The sequence below is a fragment of the Rattus rattus genome, chromosome 4 (assembly GCF_011064425.1).
Source record: "Rattus rattus isolate New Zealand chromosome 4, Rrattus_CSIRO_v1, whole genome shotgun sequence".
Lineage (NCBI taxonomy): Eukaryota > Metazoa > Chordata > Mammalia > Rodentia > Muridae > Rattus > Rattus rattus.
Window position 1 is genome coordinate 116,253,243 of NC_046157.1, and position 21,005 is coordinate 116,274,247.

The window sequence follows — 21,005 nt, forward strand, 5'->3', positions numbered from 1 at the left end:
CGGGTGGGAGAGCGGGTGAGCCATCGAGGTACTGTCAGTGCAGTGGCCTCGAGCAGACTCACTTCCGTACTCGTGCAAACCGCAGTGTAGGTCTCAGTGGTGGGGTGTGACTAATGGGCACATGCTGGACAGGCCTCGTTAGAGACTAACATCTCCCACATTCACAGGAAGAGCTGACAGAGTTTAGACGAATGCCCTGTACTGACAGGTGGGGTGCCATTGTGTACTGACTGTCAGTCAGGGCAGCTGCTGTGGTATCCAATGCTGTGTGCCGTGTGCATGTTAGAGCAGGCAGTCTCTGAGCTGAGTGTACCCGTCTGTGGGACGCTGGGCGACATGACGCTGTAGAAAGTGCATGGGCAGAGAGCCATTCTCACAGAGAGGCTTTCTGGATGGTGACTCTGGACAGTTGGGTTCATTTTTCTGTTTTCTGTACAGTAGGGATGAGATCCTGACTTCCCAGGGTTCTAAAGAGAATTGAACCAGGAGCACCAACTAGCTTGGAAGGCTAAGTGTTTGATACAGAGCCCAGGGCAGCAGCCTTCACGCCTTCCTTGTTGGGAGCCTTGAGCAGCGGCGACGGCGCTTGCTTTCTTCTGCTGCTTTTGATTTCTTTTTGTTGTTCTCTTGTGCATGCGTCTCACTTTCCAGATATTTATCTTCCTTTGTCCTTTCTTCTGCCCTTTCTTCATCTCTTTCTTTTCGTTCCGAAAAGGGCCCTAGGTAGTTAGTGATGCCCACGCATGACAGATTTGCTGACCTCTGAGTGCCACAGGGTAGTGAGGACGCTTGCTTTCAGAGTGGCAGACCGAGCCCGCAAGGACTCACAGAAACATTACACCTCTGACCAGTGTCATGAGGAGGCTGCTGAGAGCAGGGTGGTGTAGGGCAATGGACCACTACAGCTAGGGCCCAGAACCCACCTCACTGACGCCTGCTTATCACCGTTGGCAAATCTCATGAGAACTCAAGTTGCAGGTTCCTGCTAACGACACCCATTCTACTTCTGCAGCAACAAAGGAGAGAGCGAGAAGCCAGGAGGCAGCAGGAACGTGAGCAGCGGCGGCGAGAACAGGAGGAGAAGAGGCGTCTGGAGGAACTGGAAAGGCGGCGCAAGGAGGAGGAAGAGAGGAGACGGGCAGAAGAAGAGAAGAGGCGAGTGGAGCGGGAGCAGGTAAGCTTACGAGAATGTCAACCCAGGTGTCTGTGCCTGGGGCCAAACACACACGCACGTGTGTGTGCACACTCAGAGATTTAGGTGTCTAAAGGTTCTGGAAACTCCAATGACTTGACTCCCTATCTTGAAGAAGAATAAAGATTGTTACAATGTGGAGACCCTGGGAAATAGAGTCTTGAAGAGGATGACTTGGGACAGATGTCTGAATGTACATTCTCAGGCTTGGCTTACATCCTTTGAGCTCCAAATGTCTGGGTGATGCTAACTTTCAGACAGGGAAATTGAAAAACCAGCTGTAAGGAAATCATTAGTAGACGCTTAGAGTACGTACTGGACGAGTGAGTGCTGTAGTCCATGCTTGCAGGTCTATTTGTAGCATTAATGATTTTTGGTGTGGTTTAGAGATGAAAACCAGATTCTGTAAACTTGTACTTTTATTATTGCCTTGGGAGTTTATTTGTAAATTCCTTAGATTATTTATACAAACAGAAGATAACTTTTCTTTCTTTATATGGCTTTCCTATCTTCGAATTGATCGATCTGTGCTTTCAGCTTTAAACAAAGAAGAAAGTCAATGAATGGAAGCCATTTTGAATATGCTCAGAGTTCATATTTAAAGTACTAACAACCATCGTCTTATTTTCCAACGCAGTGATCCAGCTACTATTCTTGATGCTCCTCCTGGACCACATGCACCCATGTTCCTAGACTCTCTCTGATGTAGCCTGCCTGTTAGAGTTGACTTCTTGGGCTTGTTTGTTTTGTAGTTAATTATTAATGTTTTTATTGTGCTTACACCTGGCGGATACAAATCTGTGAAAATGCTACCTGCTACTGGTCAGAAGTCACCCAGGCGTGTTTCCACGTTTGATTGTGATAAGAAAATTGATGGTGGCATATTAGTAGTTAAGATTTTGTGAATAGGTCTAGAGAGATGGCTCAGCAGTTAACAGCTCTGGCTGCTCTTCCAGAGGACGGTGGCTCAGTTCCAGGCACCCACACGGCTTCTTACAACCACCTATAACTTCAGTGCCAGGGGTCCAGTGCTTCTTCCAGCAATGCATACAATACAGCATGGTGTACAAACATACACACAGGCAAAACGCTCATAAATATAAAATATAAGTGAACCTTAAGAACCTTGAAAAAACTGTTGTGAACAGCAAGTGCCCTGCACTTTAAGGATTTCTTAAAATTGATTGTTTTATTCTGCTCCCCCCCGCTTTGTTTTGTAAATAGTTCATTGTTAAACTTGGTGTGGTGCAGTGTGCATTCCCACGAAAGCGTGTATATGCTGTATTCTCTATGCACATTGTATGTTGGGATCTTTGTGGTTAGCATAGCATGTGATTTCCCCCAGTTTTCTTGCATTTTTAAAGTCAGAAACAAATGTTCTATAGTAACTTGATCTTTCAAGTTATGACTTAATTCTGTTTTTTTTCTTTTAAAGAAATGATTTGGGACTCGGGTTACTTTCTCAGACAGCTAAGGCCACATATCTGTCACACTTGGTGCCTTAGCATGCTCTTGGCATGCCAGGTGTAAGCTGGCTTTGGGCGTTCAGTTCGGTTTATAAGATGTGGTGTTCTGAGTGTTGGCAGGCATTGTTTCTCTGCTGTCTGGCATTCTTCTGACCAGAACGATTTGTTAGCTCACACATCTGTTCAGGGCATATGGCATGAAATGGGGTGGTCAAGATAGACACGGAACCCACCTCCGTGGGACAGTTCTCCCACATGCCCGTCCATTGCTCCCCTTCTAGTGTCTAGGACTAGTAGGTCCTCTTGCTTCATGTGGGGCTGGAAGTGGTTGTCGTTTTCCTGCTGAAGAGGAGGCTTCTTGTAAAATGATTTTGCTCTTAGGAGAGGAGATATTTTATATCTAACTCATGTTCTATTTCTCAAATGAAGAAATGGGTAGTGTAGAAGGTTGAATATGTGCAGCAGGTGCTCCAGCTGAGTGTGTGCAGCAGGTGCTGCAGCTGAATGTGGAACAGGTAGCTGAAGCAGGTGCTGCAGCTGAGTGTGTGCAGCAGGTGCTCCAGCTGAGTGTGTGCAGCAGGTGCTGCAGCATGTGTGTAGTAGGTGCTGCAGCTGAGTGTGTGCAGCAGGTGCTCCAGCTGAGTGTGTGCAGCAGGTGCTCCAGCTGAGTGTGTGCAGCAGGTGCTCCAGCTGCATGTGTGTAGCAGGTGATGCATCTTGTCTCCAGTGGACCTGGGTTAGGGTTTCCTGATGTCTGTATGAATAGGATGTTTAACTGCAGGGTTGCATGTTCTCCCCTCTCACCCATCCCCAGTACTGGAGATGGGTAACTAAGGGCTTTAAGTCAAGGCAGCAGGTTACCTCTCTGCTGTGCTCTCTACTTTGACTCAGTGGTCATTTTCTCCCAATGTCACGTCATCAGTCTGCCCATGCACTTGTGCCTGTGCACACTACACAACTACACAGACACACAAGCTCCTCAGCATGGGCTTGGCCAGTTTACCTGTAGAGAAGTGCCCACCGTCCGTGACTGCTGACCACATCTTTGACTGTAGTCATTACTCCAGGGACCTTTGGGATCAGCAGCAAAAGCACAAATTCTGTTTGGCTGGTTTGGGATTCTTGCTTTTTTGTTGTTGTTGTTTGTTTGTTTATTGGTTTTTTTTTTAGTCATCTTAAACAGATTTGGGGTCTCATTTTTTAAAAAATGTCTAATCCATGCTTTTTGAAAACGACGCCTTCCAGTTTCTGTGGTGTCTGTCATCCTTATGAGGAAGCCAGCCCCCTTTAAAGTGTTGCATATGATGATAGTGTAACACCAGCCAGTGCATCACAAGAATATGTTAGACTTCTTCCAGCTTGGAGCCTTTGCAAAAGCCCTCAGCCAGCAGAATGTCTTCACTTGATGAGTTTAGTCCTTGGCGAGCTTGCTGTCCAGCTTCTGGAGTAGTGCTTGGTTACCCCCACAGGTGACTCAGATGCTTCCCTTCCGGGTGTATTGACTGCTGGGTAATTTCTGTGTGACAGGAGTACATCAGGCGGCAGCTAGAGGAAGAGCAGCGGCACCTGGAGATCCTGCAGCAGCAGCTGCTCCAGGAGCAGGCTATGTTACTGGTAACGCCCCGCCTCTGTCCCATTCCATAGCCACAGGGCCGGTGTCCCTTTCCTAAGGTAGCCAGCTGTAGTGACTATCAAATCTTTTTGGACTTGCTGAGGCAGCCAGCTTCCAGTGAAGATGTCCTCTGGTCACACTGTCAAGCACAGTGTTAACGGCATTTAGTTTATTTCCCATTAGCAGGTAACTCCTCCTGTTTGCTAGATGCCTATCAGCTCTTAAACAGAACGTGGCATTCAGTGAGTGTGAAAACGCTGGAGGTGTCAGGCTCACTGCATGCTATAGGATATTCGCTCAGTATGTGTGTATATATACCACTGCTTCTGATGTTTAATTGAATTCCTTTACTCTGCAATGGTGTTACAGTTAGCAAATGCTGTCACATTTTACACAGGTAACATGCTATTTAAAATCCCAGCCATTTTTCCTTGCTCTTAAACAAGGGGTGGAGGGGGAGTGCTATTTTAAAAAAACAAAAGTCAAGAAGGGATCCAGAGAAGAGGTGTGCTCACCACGGTCCCCAGATTCAGTGTCACCCTCTCCCTCTCCAAGGAGTGTCGATGGCGGGAGATGGAGGAGCACCGGCAGGCAGAGAGGCTCCAGAGGCAGTTGCAACAAGAACAAGCATATCTCCTGTCTCTACAGCACGACCACAGGAGGCCGCACGCACAGCAGCCGCCACCCCAGCAGCAGCAGGACAGGAGCAAACCCAGCTATCACGCTCCAGAGCCCAAGCCTCACTACGACCCTGCTGACAGAGCTCGGGAGGTATCTGCGTTCCCATATTGCTTACATGTTGGGCCTGAGAGAGCTAGACGTCCCCTAATGACTGTGGAGAGCCACTGAATGGGTGCTAGCCAGGAGCTCACCTTCGTTTTCCCCGTGGATGCCTCGGTTAACAAATCCTAGAGAAATCAAAAGGAAACTATACCAAAAAAAAAAAAAATGCCCGGCACCGATATTCTCTGGTGTGTGAATGGGAGAAATGTTAGTCTGCTCTAAGCCTAGTGTGAGGATGAAGTGTTTAGCCCGATTTCTTACTGGGTCAGTTGTTGGCGTTTGGATGACTAGAGAAGATGCAGCACAGTGTTCCTCTGTGGGCTAAACAGAAGGGCTTGGGTGTGTCCAGGAGCACTGCACAGTCCTGGCCTGCAGGTGGCACCCTTCTACGTCCTCCTTCACGGGAGGCGAGTCAGGGACAAATTCTGTTCCTTATAGAGTCATGAAACTAGGCGCTGGGGATATTCCAGAAGCTGCTTTGCTTGATCTTCATTTTCATAGTTTTTAAAAGTCCTCTATCAGATCTTAGCCCAGCTCTGCACCCACCGCTGTCCAGCTGCCTCTCTTCTTAGAGCTGAATAAAACACGTTTTCTCTCAATGGCTTTGCTCTTGTACGTTCTCCGCCTCTCCTTTCCTACTAACACGGAGCCATGTCTTCTAATTCTCTGATGCAGGTGGAAGATAGATTTAGAAAGACTAACCACAGCTCCCCTGAGGCCCAGGCTAAGCAAACAGGCAGAGGACTGGAGCCACCCGTGCCTTCCCGGTCAGAGTCTTTTTCCAATGGCAACTCAGAGTCTGTGCACCCTGCCCTGCAGAGACCAGCGGAGCCACAGGTAGCAGCAGCAGCCTCGCTGTGCTGAAGACTTGTACAGTGGCTCACTATGCCGCCTGCGTGTGTAGCTCATTGTCTGTCTCACCGAAAGGAGGCGAGGTGGACAGTGACATGGACAGGAGGCGTGCGTCCAGCGGCAGGGAGAGGAGGCTTGCGGGGGTTCTTGTCTGTTTGTTTTTGTTCAAGGTTTTTATTGAACTCATTAGGACTGTCAGCAGCCGATACCTTTATCTCCCTCCCTCCTTCACTCTGACGTGAAGTCCCTCCTTCCTCTAAAATACGTTTTTTAGTTAGATTTTTAGAAAGTTGGCTTTGTGGTGTAAACAGGTTAGAAGAGAACCAGGAGCTTTTCTCCTGAACATTTTAAAGTAAGGACTTTACCTCTGTGGTCCCAGCCCCCTGAAGGACCCTCGGAGCCTGAAGGTGGCCTTGTGGTTCCATGCAGGCTTCTGTGTAGATTTTTCTGGGAAAAGGTTCCTTTTTTTTTTTTTTTTTTTTTTTTTTTTTAACAAATTCTCAAGCCTGTCAAATTCAAAACAGGCAGGTTATGTCCAGTGGGTTAAATATTGATTCCCTGTAGGAGGTTAGGACAAAGTTTATGACCTTCAGTCTGTACCACATTCTGTCTTAGACATGCTTCCATGTTGTCCAGAAGGGACAGTAGGTGGCAGTCCTGTCCCAGGCGAACACTGATTCTTGCTCCTTCCCACTCCTCCATGCTGCTTTGCCTCACACAGATCTCTGAGCTTTTTGTCCTTGGCCCTGCTGGGACAACTGCCTTCTCCTGGGAATGTGCTCTGCGATAACAAACCCTCCTTGGAGAGGCTAATTGAGAAGAGCAGCCCTGAGACGCAGGGTGTGGGGTCTATGCTGGTATAGCAGCAGAGAGCTTCAGAGAATAAGACATAGAAAAAGATGGAGGACTGTGAGAGCAGAGACAGCAGGAGGGTCAGCTGCCACCTGCCGCTTGCTCAGCTTGGTGCCTGTTTCCTGGTGACAAGCACACGTGGTTTATCCTGAAAGTTAAACCCAACCCAAGAGCAAATTTACCTCAGAGCAGCAGACCTCAGAAGCTTTTGATTCAGGAGGGGAGACAACATCTCTTCCTCCTCTGCAGAGTACTCTTGGCCTAAGGTTTCACCTGCCAGAGGGAGACTCACATGACTCCTAGGATCAAGCCCCACTTAGCACTATTTGGTGACGCATCTGTTCGGTTGCTCTCCCAGTGGACACTTAAACTGTTCTAGCAGTATGGGATTGTGCCAACGCTAGGATTCTTTGGATCCGCCTCCCTGTGAGCCACAGAGACTATGCACCAGGTCCTAGCTGCCAGTTCCACCTGCAGAAGCCGAGCAAGTCATTATGAGAACCATCGGCTAGTCCGTGCTGAGCGTGATGACTGTCCTAATGGATGGTCATTCTCCAACAGCGGGACACCGCTTACTAAAATATTTTACAGATTTCTGAGAGAATGTTTCTAAAGGCGACTGCACAGATTGACTTGGCATTGTCATGTCTGTGAGTTCTGTTTCAAAGGCGTATTCCGACCGGTCAGCCCAAGGTATCTTGATGCTGGTCAGCCTGGGTGTCTTGGTACTAGATATTTTGCTAAGGAAATTTTAATCCCACTTTTCTTTTTTCACAATTAGGAGTTTAAATCCAGCTAGGTCCAAAACATTTAAGACTGAGAGGAAATAAGAAAATTATTGGTACATTTGAAAAGTTGGTTTTTCCTAAAGTTAGTCTGCTACAGTCCCGTATCAGGAGGAGTTTGTGTGCCTGCACAAATGTGTCCTGTGTTTCCTCACAGTTCCAGTCTCAGACTGGGGTTGTGAGGTGGGGGGAGGTTTGGGGTTCAGCAGTGTCTCTGTCTGTGGTCCCCACCTCTCCGTGCTGACATGAGCATGCGTGTACATGCTCCTGTCCACTGCTGTCTACAGTGCGTGTCTGGGCACTGTTTCCTTATGAGTGTGCCTTTGCTCTTTCTCTTGCCGCGTCATCAGCATGGAGCCCGTGTGCTGCTCCATGCTTGACACTGTGCCTCCCTGATTCACGCTCCACTTCTGCTCCCTCCTGTTTGGGGTTTAGTATTGACCAGGAAAGCTAGCTGTGTGCAGAAAGCATTGAATGTCTTGTGTTCTGTTCTCTTGTAAGGTCCAGTGGTCCCACCTGGCATCTCTCAAGAACAATGTCTCCCCTGTCTCGAGGTCCCATTCCTTCAGTGACCCTTCTCCCAAATTCGCCCACCACCACCTCCGCTCTCAGGACCCATGTCCACCTTCCCGCACTGAGGGGCTCAGTCAGAGCTCTGACTCTAAGTCGGAGGTACCTGAGCCCACCCAAAAGGCTTGGTCTAGATCAGACAGTGACGAGGTGCCTCCAAGGGTAAGGACAGACAGACAGACCGCGCTGTTTTCTCTTTATTTAAACTTACTGTTTGCTATGATGGTGGGAATAGTCACTCCACCAGGGTTAAAGGGCAGGAAGTCTCAGATGACCTCTCACAGAGGGAAACCGTTCCCCATCTCAGCAGTTACAGTCAGCCATTGGTCAGTTAGCTTTTTATCATTGAGTGGTTTTAAAACATCACTTGGTAAAGGTATTTAAGAGAGAAATGTTGAACGGCATGCTTCTAAGTAAGTAGAATTGTAAATTCATACAGAAGCTACCCATTATTGTGGGTACCATCAAGAATTTCAGAAAAAGTCTTATGAGGAAAAATGAACAAGACAGTGATTTTTTTTTTTTTTTTTATGTCAAAGTCGGGCTTCTTGTACTTAATAGTACGAGAGGACTAAAAGGCACGTTTCAGTGTATGTTTTTCCTCCACCTGGAATTCGCTTCCTCTGAATATTTCCTCGCTCTCTTTGCCAGTCTTTGCTTCTTGGCTGATCTATTTGTAGACTGTTGTTGGGTTTCTTTTGAGCTTTTTCTCGTGATTCTCACGTATTACGTCCGCAAAGCGCTGTTGTGCGTTCTCTGCCACCAGCTTCAGTCCAAATGTGACTTCAACAAACTGTAGAGATGAGCCAGGCTCTTTGGATCGTGCAGGAGCAGGGAAGGCTCGGGAGAGGGGGGAGCTTCCTGGCGGGCGTTCTGGCTAAGGAGGGCTGTGTTATGAGGTGTGCCGTGATGAGAAGAGTTTTGTCGTTGTTCTTCTGTTGTCTGTCTTAACTGCTGTGTTTCCTACCTAAAGGTTCCGGTGAGAACGACATCTCGTTCCCCTGTCCTGTCCCGTCGAGATTCTCCACTGCAGGGCAGTGGGCAGCAAAATAGCCAAGCAGGACAGAGAAATTCCACCAGGTAAAAGAAAAATAACAGGAAATGTTGTGCCATGGGTTGCCGGTTTTTAGAGTCATTTTTGTCTGTTTTCATAAATGCGCTCCTCCAGCACTGAGGTCCTAGACAAACATGATCTGTGTACACACACACACACACACACACACACACACACACACACACACACACACACACACACACACAAGCAGCAAATAGATGAGTAGTGAAAAAGCATATTTGAGTCTTGGTGTGTATTGTAGTAATTTCTCTGTAAAGGTAGAGAAGGGAGGATCGAGGACAGGTTCTAGGAAATGTAATTTGAGAGTTTTTAGTCTCGAAGAAATCGTGAGGGTTAGACTGAGTAAAAGGAAATGACAGCCACACCGGTGTGACCTGACAGCCTACAGCAGACTGCCACGCCAGTCAAGTGACCTCACTGCTGAGGTTCAGGGTAGCTCCGCCTGATGCAGTAGCTGTTAGCCAATGACGCTAAGTCGGAATTTTAATCACAGTGAAAGACGCTTCACCTTTATTTGGTGGCGTCAGCTGGGTTTATGTGCCAGTGTCCCATGTAGTGATCGGCTCTGAAGTTTGATCAGGTGTGGCGTGTGCTGCGTGTGCACTCACTGAAAACTTGTCATCGTTGCCCTGCAGATGCCAGTAAGTGTTTGGTAATTCGGTCATCAGTGAACGTGTTGTGTTGGCAGTGTGGTTAGATGGATGATGGTCGAGCGTCTGCAGACAACCCTTCAATGCGATGGCCAGAGAGAACTGGCATTCTCCTATGGCAGTGTCCAGGGCCCAGATTCGTCCTAGTGTTTGTGTGCTATGGCTCTGGCCATGGCAAGAAGCCTCATTTACCAGCTCTGCTTCCTCTCAAAAGAACAGACACTTGGCATCTAGGGTGGGAGAGCTGCATAGTGGAAGAGGGCAACGTAGATAGCGAAAATTTTCCGATTGAGAGTAGGGTCTGTAGACAGGACAGAAGTGGTTGTAGCCGTAAACAGTCACATCTCACATCACACATGACATGGATTTCAGGTACTTTAGCAGGAAGGTGCTGTTCAGCGTCTTTGGGGTTTAAGATATTGAAGATGCTGACCCTGAATATAGTCTTTGTAATGTGCAGTGCGCTGTCTGTGCTGTGTGCACTGTGTGTACAGTGCACTCTGTGCGCTGTGTGTGCATGGCGTACTCTGTGTGTGCAGAATGCCCTGTGTGTGCAGTGTGCTCTGTGCGTGCAGAGTGTTGTTTGTATGCTGTGTGCAGTGCATGCAGTGTGCTCTGTGTGTGCAGTGTGCTCTGTGCAGTGTGCTCTTTGTGTGCAGTGTGCTCTATGTGTGCTGTGTGCAGTGTGCTCTGTGCAGTGTGCTGTTTGTATGCTGTGTGCAGTGCATGCAGTGTGCTCTGTGTGTGCAGTGTGCTCTGTGTGTGCAGTGTGCTCTGTGTGTGCAGTGTGCAGTATATGCAGTGTGCTCTGCAGTATGCTAGAATGCCCTGTGCTCAGTGTGCTCTGTGTGTGCAGTGTGCTCTATGTGTGCTGTGTGCAGTGTATGCAGTGTGCTCTGCAGTATGCGGTGTGTGTGCAGAATGCCCTGTGCGCAGTGTGCTCTGTGTGTACAGTGTGCTCTTTGTATGCTGTGTGCAGTGCATGCAGTGTGCTCTGTGCATTGTGCTCTGTGTGTGCAGTGTGCTCTGTGTGCTGTGTGCAGTGCGTGCAGTGTGCTCTGTGCAGTATGCTGTGTGTATGCAGAATGCCCTGTGTGTGCAGAATGCCCTGTGTGCAGTGTGCTCTTTGTGTGCTGTGTGCAGTGCATGCAGTATGTTCTGTGTATGCAGTGTGCTCTGTGTGTGCTGTGTGCAGTGCACTCTGTATGCAGTGTGCTCTGTGTGTGCAGTGTGCTCTATGTGTGGTGTGTGCAGTGCATGCAGTGTGCTCTGTGCAGTGTGCTGTGTGTGTGGTGTGCTCTATGCTCAGTGTACTCTGTGCAGCATGCTCTGTGTATGCAGTGCACTGTGTGTGCTATGTGCAGTGCACTATGTGTGCAGTGTGTTGTTTGTGTGCTGTATGTGCAGTGCACTCTGTATGCAGGGTGCAGTGTGCTGTGTTAGCTACTGTTGCAGACTTTTCTGAGCCCCCACAGTCCACATCAGTGCATGTCTCTGACATAGTATGGTGGGATGACACCGTTCTTTCCTCTTCCAACAGCAGTATTGAGCCCCGGCTTCTATGGGAGAGAGTGGAAAAGCTGGTCCCCAGGCCAGGCAGTGGCAGCTCTTCAGGGTCCAGCAACTCAGGATCCCAGCCTGGCTCCCATCCTGGGTCTCAGAGCGGCTCTGGTGAACGCTTCAGAGTGAGATGTACGCTGTCTCTCCTACATCCTTTGTCTGGGAACAGAATGGTTGTAATTTGTTATTAGAAGGCCTCCATGTGTAAAAGGAGGCCTGGGTTTGCATATATTTTACACAATGATGCTTTGACATAGATTGCTAAGGATATAAGCAGTCCCGATAATGTTTCTCCAAAAGCTGCATTTCCAGTGCTTCACACACGTGTGCCACCGTAAGCACTTCACCGTTGAGCGTAACTAGCTAAATACCTCAGCGGGATTTGAACACGTTTCTTCTGTTTTGAACTCTGAGGCTGTGCTGTAGTATTACTGGTAACAGTAGTTGAAAAGTCACTTTGCAGTGTTCTTCGCAGAACTTGGGAGCATGTATTAGGCAGACGTGGGGTTTTAAGTAAGGCTGCCAGTGTGTCCCTTGGTTCTGTTTTGGCCCAGAATTCAGACTCTATGGAGGGGGTGGGGGTCAACTGAAGTCAGCAGGGAGAAACCGGAAGCTAGATTGATGGGGCGGGGGCATGGACAGTTTGTGGCATGCATTCATCTATGTGTTTCTGCTCCCCCCCTTTTTTTTGTCTCTTTTGAACTTAACAGCATCATCCAAGTCTGAAGGTTCTCCATCGCAGCGCCTTGAAAATGCAGCCAAAAAACCTGAAGATAAGAAAGAAGTATTTAGACCTCTCAAACCTGCTGTAAGGATTGTATAAAATCAATTATTCTATTTTAAGCTCTAGTGAAACCTTTGGGTTAAGAATAGGGGTAAAGGGCTGGGATGCGTGGTTGCACGTGGGAGGTCCCAAGCTCATTGTGACCAAAGTGATCAACAGGCCTGCAGTGCTTTGAGTTTTGCATGACCCTTCCCTGGGCGAGGAAATAGAAGAGTTGTCTGATACAGGATGCTTTCACCCTTAGGCATCTCAGATCCGAAGTCGTTAGTAGGGCAGCTTTTGTTCTACTTCAGCCTCATACCAATTGTCCAGTCAGCTTTTCAAAGAAGTGCAGAAAAAAAATATAATTTTATACATTGGCAGATTTTAAGGAAACAGATACTTTATACTGAGTAAAAGCCAAAAGCTCCAGCACACACACACACGCACGCACGCACGCATGCACGCACGCACGCACAATCATTGCTTGGCATTGACCTTATCCTTGGTAAGTTTGGCGTTTGCAGTACTGGCTTTCAGAATAAATGTTTGCAAATTGGCTTCCCCAACCCCTCCAGTGGCTTGAGTGCTTGCTGCCTTTTGGTCTCTGGAATGATGGCTGTGACTGCTCCTCCTGCTTCCCCTCTCCTTGTCGTAGTAACTAGTCGTGAGACTGTGGGTACTTGTTGGGTTTTAAGCCTATTGACGTTTTAGTTTCCTCTTTAACTGATTTCTGGATGCCCCCTCCCCCTTCTTTCTGCTGCCTGCTCCCTTTTCTGCATCCTTCGTCACTGATGGCCTCCCTCTCCACCTCCTGGAATCGCCGTGTCCTGAAGGGAGAAGTGGTAAGCCTGCTTCCTGCCCCCCAAGGCTAGCTTCAGCAGTGCCCTCTCTGCCTTCCGCTTGCCTTAATGATCACCAGCGGCCTTAGCAGATGAACCAAGCTCTGGATGGTTATTGTCAAACCTACCTCTCTAGAACAACTGTTCTGAAGTTGCTCCTATGCCACAGATAATTACCAGGACATAGTGGGCTCAAGCCTGCTCCCCGATAGGTCCAGAGGCTCAAGGTCAAAGATTAAAAAGGCGTGTTCTTAACTGCGTAAAAGAAGAATACTAAGTTGGAAGTACTCTTTAATTGAAAAGGGGGAAACAGTCATGTAGGTGGTTTTTAAAAATACTATTGATTTTTAAATAAAACTCCTAAGTAGAAAGGGGGATTTGGATTTAAATGGGAGGGGCAAGCAATCAGTCTAGGAAATTAGATTTAGAGAATTGATAAGAATCTTAAAGTGTCTTGGCACAGTAAAGAAAAGCCAGTTTTTAGTAAACTTTTCTTTGAGGTTCACAGTCATTGTCTGTATAACTGGGAATGTGACTAAGTCTGGAGAAAGGCCAGTGGGAGCTGCCGTGGCAGATGCTCAGACAGATGGTAGTTACTAGTCGGGAAGTAAGGGTGAGCATGTGCTAGCGCTGTGCTGTCCAGTCAGCCTGGGACTCTTCGTGAGCTGTGGAGGGGAAAGCCCAGGTACGTTAGTTCAGGCCCGTGTAACTAGAGGCCAGTGATCTGAGTTCTGAGTAGTCCTCTTAGAAGACAGTGGTGAAGAGCACTGACTCCTCTTCCAGAGGTCCTGAGTTCAGTTCCCAGCAACCACCTGGTGGCTCGCAACCATCTGTAATGGACTCCTATGCCCTCTTCAGGTGTGTCTGAAGACAGCTACAGTGTACTCACATAAATAAGTAAAATAAATAAATCTTAAAAACAAAAAAACTATCTTAAAAAAAAAGACATGATGTCATGTAGTCACGTCTTTGCAGCAAAAGCCTCTTCCTGTAGACTTATGAGAGCAGACTGCTGTCAGCTCATCTTGACAGACCACTGGACAGTGGGATTCAGATGTCTGTTACACCTGCCCTGTCTCTGTGTCAAAGCTATACAGACTCCCACATATGAAAAAACAAACCTCCAGGAATCCTCCTCTGACGCTGACCCTGGTTACTGACTGGCAGTTGGCCTGGAAGGCTCGTTACCTTTTTTCTCCCGCCCCTCCCCCTTTCCTAACTTCCTGTTTCTTCCTGTGTCCTAGGACTTGACTGCGTTGGCCAAAGAGCTTCGAGCAGTGGAAGATGTGCGGCCACCTCACAAAGTAACAGACTACTCCTCCTCCAGTGAGGAGTCTGGGACCACGGATGAGGAGGAGGAGGACGTGGAACAGGAGGGGGCTGATGATTCCACCTCGGGGCCAGAGGACACCAGAGCAGCGTAAGTGCTTGCTGGACTCGAAAATAAGAGTCTCCCACTAGGCCTTCTCTCTGCCACAGACTTCTGCCCTCACCCCGTGGCAGAAGTCTGATGGAATGTTCATGAACTCAGTGACAGCTTTTACGCACACACACACACGCACACACACACGCGCGCACACACACTACACATGCCCCGTACACACCGTACACAACCACAGACATACAGACACACACACATTATACCACACCACGCACACACATTACACACACCTCCATACACGCCACACACCACCCAGTACATGTGCCCCATATACACCACACACCAACGCCACACCACATAGACAGCCACATATACACAGCCACATACATACAGATATACCACTCACTTACACACATTGTATCGCGTGCGCGCGCGCGTGTACACACACACACACACACACACACACACACACACACACACACACACACCTCTCAGTGTCTCCTCACAATATCTCCACATGTCTCCTTTCCTTTTATTTTAAGGGTTCAGTAAAAGGAACGTTTCAGTGTGGTGTGTCTTAATTAGACATAAGTATTCGTTCTAATTAATGTTGTGCTTAAAACAAAGTGAACAGCAAGGAACGTACTGACTGTCCTACAGGAAACTTAGGCCTGAGGCTTCCTCTCCCCTTAAGCTTTGAGAGGGGTCGAGTGGCTTGGCATCGGTGACTGGTGGATCTTGTCTCTTCAGGTCATCTCTGAATCTGAGCAACGGTGAGACAGAATCTGTGAAAACAATGATTGTTCATGATGATGTAGAAAGTGAACCAGCCATGACCCCATCCAAGGAGGGCACCCTAATCGTCCGCCAGGTACTGAGCCTCTTCTTTCTCTTGTCAGAGGCTGGGCTTCTCTATGGTCATTAACCCACCTGCTCATCCACTCACTCGTGCTATTTCTACATCATCATCGTTTTCATGTTAACACGACTCTGAGGGTAGCGTGTCCTGGGCTAGGGAGGTAGGCGTGTGCTGCATGCCACGAAGGTAGTCTTCCACCCACATTGCTGTTCCCCTGCATGCCTGTGGCAGCCCTCATCTGAGCACCATGCTGAGTCTCACGGTCTGTGTTGGAGTGGTAGAGAAGCCACAGGGATCCTGTGAAGGCTCACAGAGGGAAGATACAGACCTGGAGCCTCTGATAGGGCCACCCTAAGGCCCTGCTGGGGCATCTAGCCCTGTGTCTGCAGCCTTGAGGGCGAGCCAGTCTCCTGTGGTCCAAAACAGTCATCTCTGTTTGTGACGCAAGATGGATTCTGTTTGGACCGTGATATTTTATAACTGTCTGTTCATTCTTAGCTTAGGTTTCGTCCAAGTGACAGGCGCCTCACTGAAGCAGGACAGGGCACTCTCTAGGCTTTGGGTTTTTGCCCTGGGTGTTTTGTGTCACAGCAGTGTATTTGGATGGAAAGTAGGAAGAATCTAAGATCAGGGTTCAGAGAAACCACAGGGTCCTCTCCACAGGTGGCTCAGACAGACTTACAGAGAAAACAAGGGGTGGCCCTCCACCAGATGTTACTGCTGCTAATGAGCCAGGTGAAATGCTTGCTGCTTGCATTGGGTGGCCCCCAGTGAGGTACTCTTGAGTTTGGCAAGGAAGCTCGAGCAATTCTGGCTAATTCCCTTGGATTTTCCTTGGTAATTTAACACAGTTTGAAGAGTCACACAGCCCCTTGAACAAAGCAGTTATCAGCAGGGTTATCAACGTCAGCAGCGCCTGAGCGAGACCAGTATGCCTGTTTTTTCTACAGAGTACAGTTGACCAAAAGCGTGCCAGCCATCATGAGAGCAATGGCTTTGCGGGTCGCATTCACCTCTTGCCAGATCTCTTACAGCAAAGCCATTCCTCCTCCACTTCCTCCACCTCTTCCTCCCCATCCTCCAGCCAGCCGACACCCACCATGTCCCCACAGACACCCCAGGACAAGCTCACTGCTAATGAGGTATGTCTCACACCACAGCTGGCTGCTTTCCTGGGGTTAGACCAGCACTGCCTAGGAGCTAGTTTGCAAAGAAGCCCTTCCCAGAAGCCCTCCCCCTTCCCTGCTCCCTGCTCTCCTGTCATCTGCCCCTCCCCAGTCCCAAGTAACATGTTCAGATCTGCGTACAGATCCCTAACCCTAGAGGGACCGAGCCCCCGAGCTTGTCAGTTCACTGTTTCCTTTCTAGATAGTAGAGTTGCATGGCTTGCTTTATTGTTTATTTTTTTAAGTAAATAAAATGATTGCTGTGTTTTCAGATCCATTCCGTATTTAGCATGAAATCCTTGTAGTCATTTGTGGAATCTGCCTCTTCATTCCTTTTATCCAGTGTATAAGATGCAGGAAAGCGTGACTATATAGACCTGGCCTTCCCTACACAAACTTCTTGTCTTCCGAGAGAGTCCTGCAGATAGGCGCCCATTGTTACTGGTTACTGGTTTCCTTTGGTTAGTTGGGGGAGGGGGTTGGTTCTTGGTTGAGGATGACTTTGGTTTTCACCCACCCTTTTAAAGGGATCTGTTTCCTTGACACCCACACATACTCAGGGTCTAAGAAGTCAAGTGCCCCTCGGGGAAAACGTAGAAAACTATGATGTCAAGCAAGGACAAAGGCCCGAGCTTCCTTTTAATTTAAAGTTTTGTAGAGGAAGTCCTGTGAGGTCATGGCATGACTGCACTGCTCAGTCTGGGTCATAGATGGGAGAGTCTTGGTTCTGTAAGTAGGTCATGCCCGAGTGCAGTGACAGAGCCCACCTTCAACTCCTGCTTAAGTAAGCAAGTATTTGATCTCACAGGTTTGGGCCTGTTGAGTCCATTGTTTAATAACTGAGAGAGATCTAAACGGGCATTTAGTTTCAGCCAGTCTTGTCAACATAAACACTTGATTGACTGTGGACAACAGCGATGATTTTGTTCCCTCGTTAGAAAACACAGGACAGTCTCCTCCTTCCGAGGCCAGTATCAGAGAGCTGCTTTCTGAGCAGCCTTGACATCGGACTGGCCGCCGTGGCTCGGCCGCTAATTGATAGAGCAGGGCGAGAAGCCTGTGAGATGGCAGGTGTTGTGTCACGTGGGGAAGCTTAGGGTGGCGTGGGCTGTAGGACAGTGACTTTCAGGTGCCTCACAGTGGAAGTGAGGAGAGGAAAAGGCGCTTGATCGGTGTCTTCTGTCCTGAGACCTGTGCTCGCACGCCTTTCCTTGGTGACACCACACGCTCCCTCTTACCGTAGCCTTACCTCACTAAACTGGCAAGTGTTTCTGTTTGGTTTTAACCATCATTACATCTCCACTTAACAACTGTTTCACTTTCTCTGTGAGCTTTTTGTCTGTTTGTTTTCCTTTTTGGTTTTAAGTTATGTTATTAACACCAGTGCTCCTAAAAGGCCAGAAAGCCATGTCTACTGTCATCTGTGTGTTTACTAATGAGCTTTGTTGTGTGGAATGGACTTAGTGGTGATTCTATCATAGTACAAAGTAGATCACACCAGCAGTCTGTCACAGTCGGTAGATCACACTAATAGTCTGTCAGAGTAGATCACACCAGCAGTCTGTCACAGTCGGTAGATCACACTAATAGTCTGTCAGAGTAGATCACACCAGCAGTCTGTCACAGTTGGTAGATCACACTAATAGTCTGTCAGAGTAGATCACACCAGCAGTCTGTCACAGTTGGTAGATCACACTAATAGTCTGTCAGAGTAGATCACACCAGTAGTCATAGTAGAGAGGAGATCACACACACCAGTAGTCTGTCACAGTAGAAAGGAGATCACACCAGCAGTCTGTCACAGTAGATCACACCAGCAGTCTGTCACAGTCGGTAGATCACACCAGTAGTCATAGTAGAGAGGAGATCACACCAGCAGTCTGTCACAGTAGATCACACCAGTAGTCTGTCACAGTAGGTAGATCACACTAATAGTCTGTCACAGTAGATCACACCAGTAGTCATAGTAGAGAGGAGATCACACTAATAGTCTATCGCAGTAGAAAGGAGATCACACCAGTAGTCTGTCGCAGTAGATAGTAGATGAAACATTTATTAATTTTACTTTGTAGTGTGAGAAGTCAATTTAGAAAGTAATGAATTGTTATTAAGACACTTCAGATGCTTATTTAAGAATTTTCACTTTCCTTCAAAGTTGCGGTCATGAAGTGGTGCTTTTATCGGTAGTTTGCAGCATCACTACCCCTGGTGTGTATGTGTCTCCAGGAAGATGTGGCATTTGAAATGCCTGCTAGGTGTTTTGGGGATTGACGCAGGAGGAGAGGGCTTGGATTGGGAAATGGTACTCTGTGTAAATGGATTGGAATAGTCTTTACTGTTCACTTTTTACATGTGTCTCTTCTATTAATGGAATTGAAATTTACATTTCAGACTCAGTCCGCTAGTAGCACACTCCAGAAACACAAATCTTCCTCCTCCTTTACACCTTTTATAGACCCCAGGTTACTACAGATCTCTCCATCTAGTGGAACAACAGTTACTTCCGTTGGTAAGTACTGCGGCGTCGAGGAAAGCAATTGTCAGACACAGGGCCCCCTCCCCGCGCAGCTTCCCAAGGGGCTCAGGCATGGCATGGTTGCTGGTGGCACGGTCCCTCCGCTAGAAAGGCCATCCGCTCTCATTGCCTGCGTCCCAGTGAGGTCATGGTCAATTTCCTTCCCATGCCATTGTCTGCTGGAACACCTTTTCTTTGAAAAAGTGTCAGACGCGGCTTATGAATGTTATCTGGGGCACACCGAGGTGGGAGGCCGTAGTGTCTGTGTACAGAAGATATGTTTTCACTGTTCTGTGTTTCAGTGGGATTTTCCTGTGATGGGCTGAGACCAGAAGCCATGAGGCAAGATCCTACTCGGAAAGGCTCAGTGGTCAATGTGAACCCCACGAACACTAGGCCACAGAGTGATACCCCCGAGATTCGTAAATACAAGAAGAGATTTAACTCAGAGATCCTGTGTGCCGCCTTATGGGGTAGGTACCTCACTGCTATCGGGTGACTTGGCTTTATTCTGAAGCACAGAGTTGTCCTGCAGAGAAGCACATACTGATTGCTGTCCTTAGTTCAGTGTGTGTTGTGCAGCAGGACGCACGAATGTGACTGCAGTGGTGTTAGCAGTAGTCCCCCTCCTCCATGTGGGGTGATCAGTGAGAGGAGGAGAGAGGAGCTGGTTCTTGTCACGGAAAGAGCAAACCTGGATGTCTGCCTTCACCGCATTGTCTGTGATTGACCAGTGTCAGATGAGGCTCTTAGAAGCAATCTGCAGAGGGCTGGCTTGTCTGTGTGCTCAGGGCAGCAGCAGGGCTTTGCTGCACGCTCGGTTCTGCCTTCTCCAATTCAAACTAGCCTTTCTGCCAACTCCCTCCCTGGTATCTAGCCCATGGTTGATCTGCTGTTAAAGTACCCTGCTTCTACCCAGAACCTCTTACTTCCTGGACCTGCACATGCAGATGACATGACATGAAACACTGCACATGCAGATGACATGACCACTGCACATGCAGATGACATGACATGACCACTGCACATACAGATGACATGACATGAAACACTGCACATGCAGATGGCATAAAGTCACACACTACCCACAGTCCTGCTCTCTGAGCCAACACATCCCCTGCAGCAATAAATCAGCTCTCCTCCCATCTCATCCCCTCTTACTCCTTTCTGTTCGTTTCTGAAGTAGACACAAGGGCTTGCCTTTTATCTTTTGAACCTTACACCATTCCCAGTCTCACCCACGTGGCCTGCCCCTTCCTCCCCCTCCTCCCCCTCCCCTCCTCCTCCTCCCTCTCTCTCTCTCTTTGGCTCTCTCTCTCTCTCTCTCTCTCTCTCTCTGTCTCTCTGTCTCTCTCTGTCTCTGTCTCTCTCTCTCTCTCTCTCTCTCTCTGTCTCTGTCTCTATCGCCTGCTTAATCCCCTGCTCTGCCCTCTGCAGGAGCCCTTGAGAGGCTGCCATATTCACAGCAGGCCCACCCGCTCCCTCAGGGTCCCAGTTCCTGCCTTTGCCATTACTGCTTTGCTCTCATGATCCTGCAGTAAGGACCTTGTTGACCATCTGGATCAGTGGTTCTCCACCTTTTGGGGGGTCAAATGAGTCTTTCACAGGGGTTGCCATCAGAAAGCATAGATATTTACGTTACAGATCATAACAGTGCAAAGTGAAAGTCATGAAGTAGCAATGGAAATAATGTCATGGTTGGAGGTCACCCTGGCATGAGAAGCTGTATTAAACGGTCGCAGCTTTAGGAAGGTTGGGAACCATGGGTATAGATAAAAATAGAGTTAGCTATTTAGAGGATTATGGGCACCGCACAGCCGGAAGCTGGCACAGAAGTGTGCCTAGCGTACTGCTGTTACTCAGTAGACGTCACTTGGCTGCTGTTCCAGAAAGCAGGCTGTCATTTAATCACATCGAAAGATTTTAATGTTGTTCACATGTTACACTAGAATAGAGATAGTGTTAATATGGCAGTTATGTTGAAATTGGTCATTATTTCGCCCAACAAAGTTACCTTGGCAACAGTCTTAGTGCTCCATAATGTTCCCCTAACATCCTGGCAAGCCCTGGACTCCGTTTCTG

The 21,005-nt window shown here is 48.2% G+C and overlaps 1 protein-coding gene across 20 annotated transcripts in view; it reads left to right on the top strand.

Annotated features, from left to right (window-relative positions):
* Positions 1-21,005, top strand: part of Map4k4 (mitogen-activated protein kinase kinase kinase kinase 4) — a 125,518-nt gene that overhangs the window by 93,791 nt on the left and 10,722 nt on the right. Inside the window, exons 13-26 of one of the 20 annotated variants that reach the window (XM_032900989.1) lie at positions 1,013-1,174; positions 4,186-4,272; positions 4,826-5,041; positions 5,729-5,890; positions 8,044-8,274; positions 9,086-9,192; positions 11,378-11,529; positions 12,108-12,205; positions 12,997-13,005; positions 14,247-14,422; positions 15,134-15,254; positions 16,193-16,384; positions 18,800-18,917; positions 19,226-19,396. In XM_032900989.1, the coding sequence (XP_032756880.1) occupies positions 1,013-1,174; positions 4,186-4,272; positions 4,826-5,041; positions 5,729-5,890; positions 8,044-8,274; positions 9,086-9,192; positions 11,378-11,529; positions 12,108-12,205; positions 12,997-13,005; positions 14,247-14,422; positions 15,134-15,254; positions 16,193-16,384; positions 18,800-18,917; positions 19,226-19,396 (2,002 nt within the window). The remainder of the gene's footprint in view (positions 1-1,012; positions 1,175-4,185; positions 4,273-4,825; positions 5,042-5,728; positions 5,891-8,043; positions 8,275-9,085; positions 9,193-11,377; positions 11,530-12,107; positions 12,206-12,996; positions 13,006-14,246; positions 14,423-15,133; positions 15,255-16,192; positions 16,385-18,799; positions 18,918-19,225; positions 19,397-21,005) is intronic. The other 19 variants (XM_032900990.1, XM_032900992.1, XM_032900994.1 and 16 more) reach the window with 19 other exon arrangements.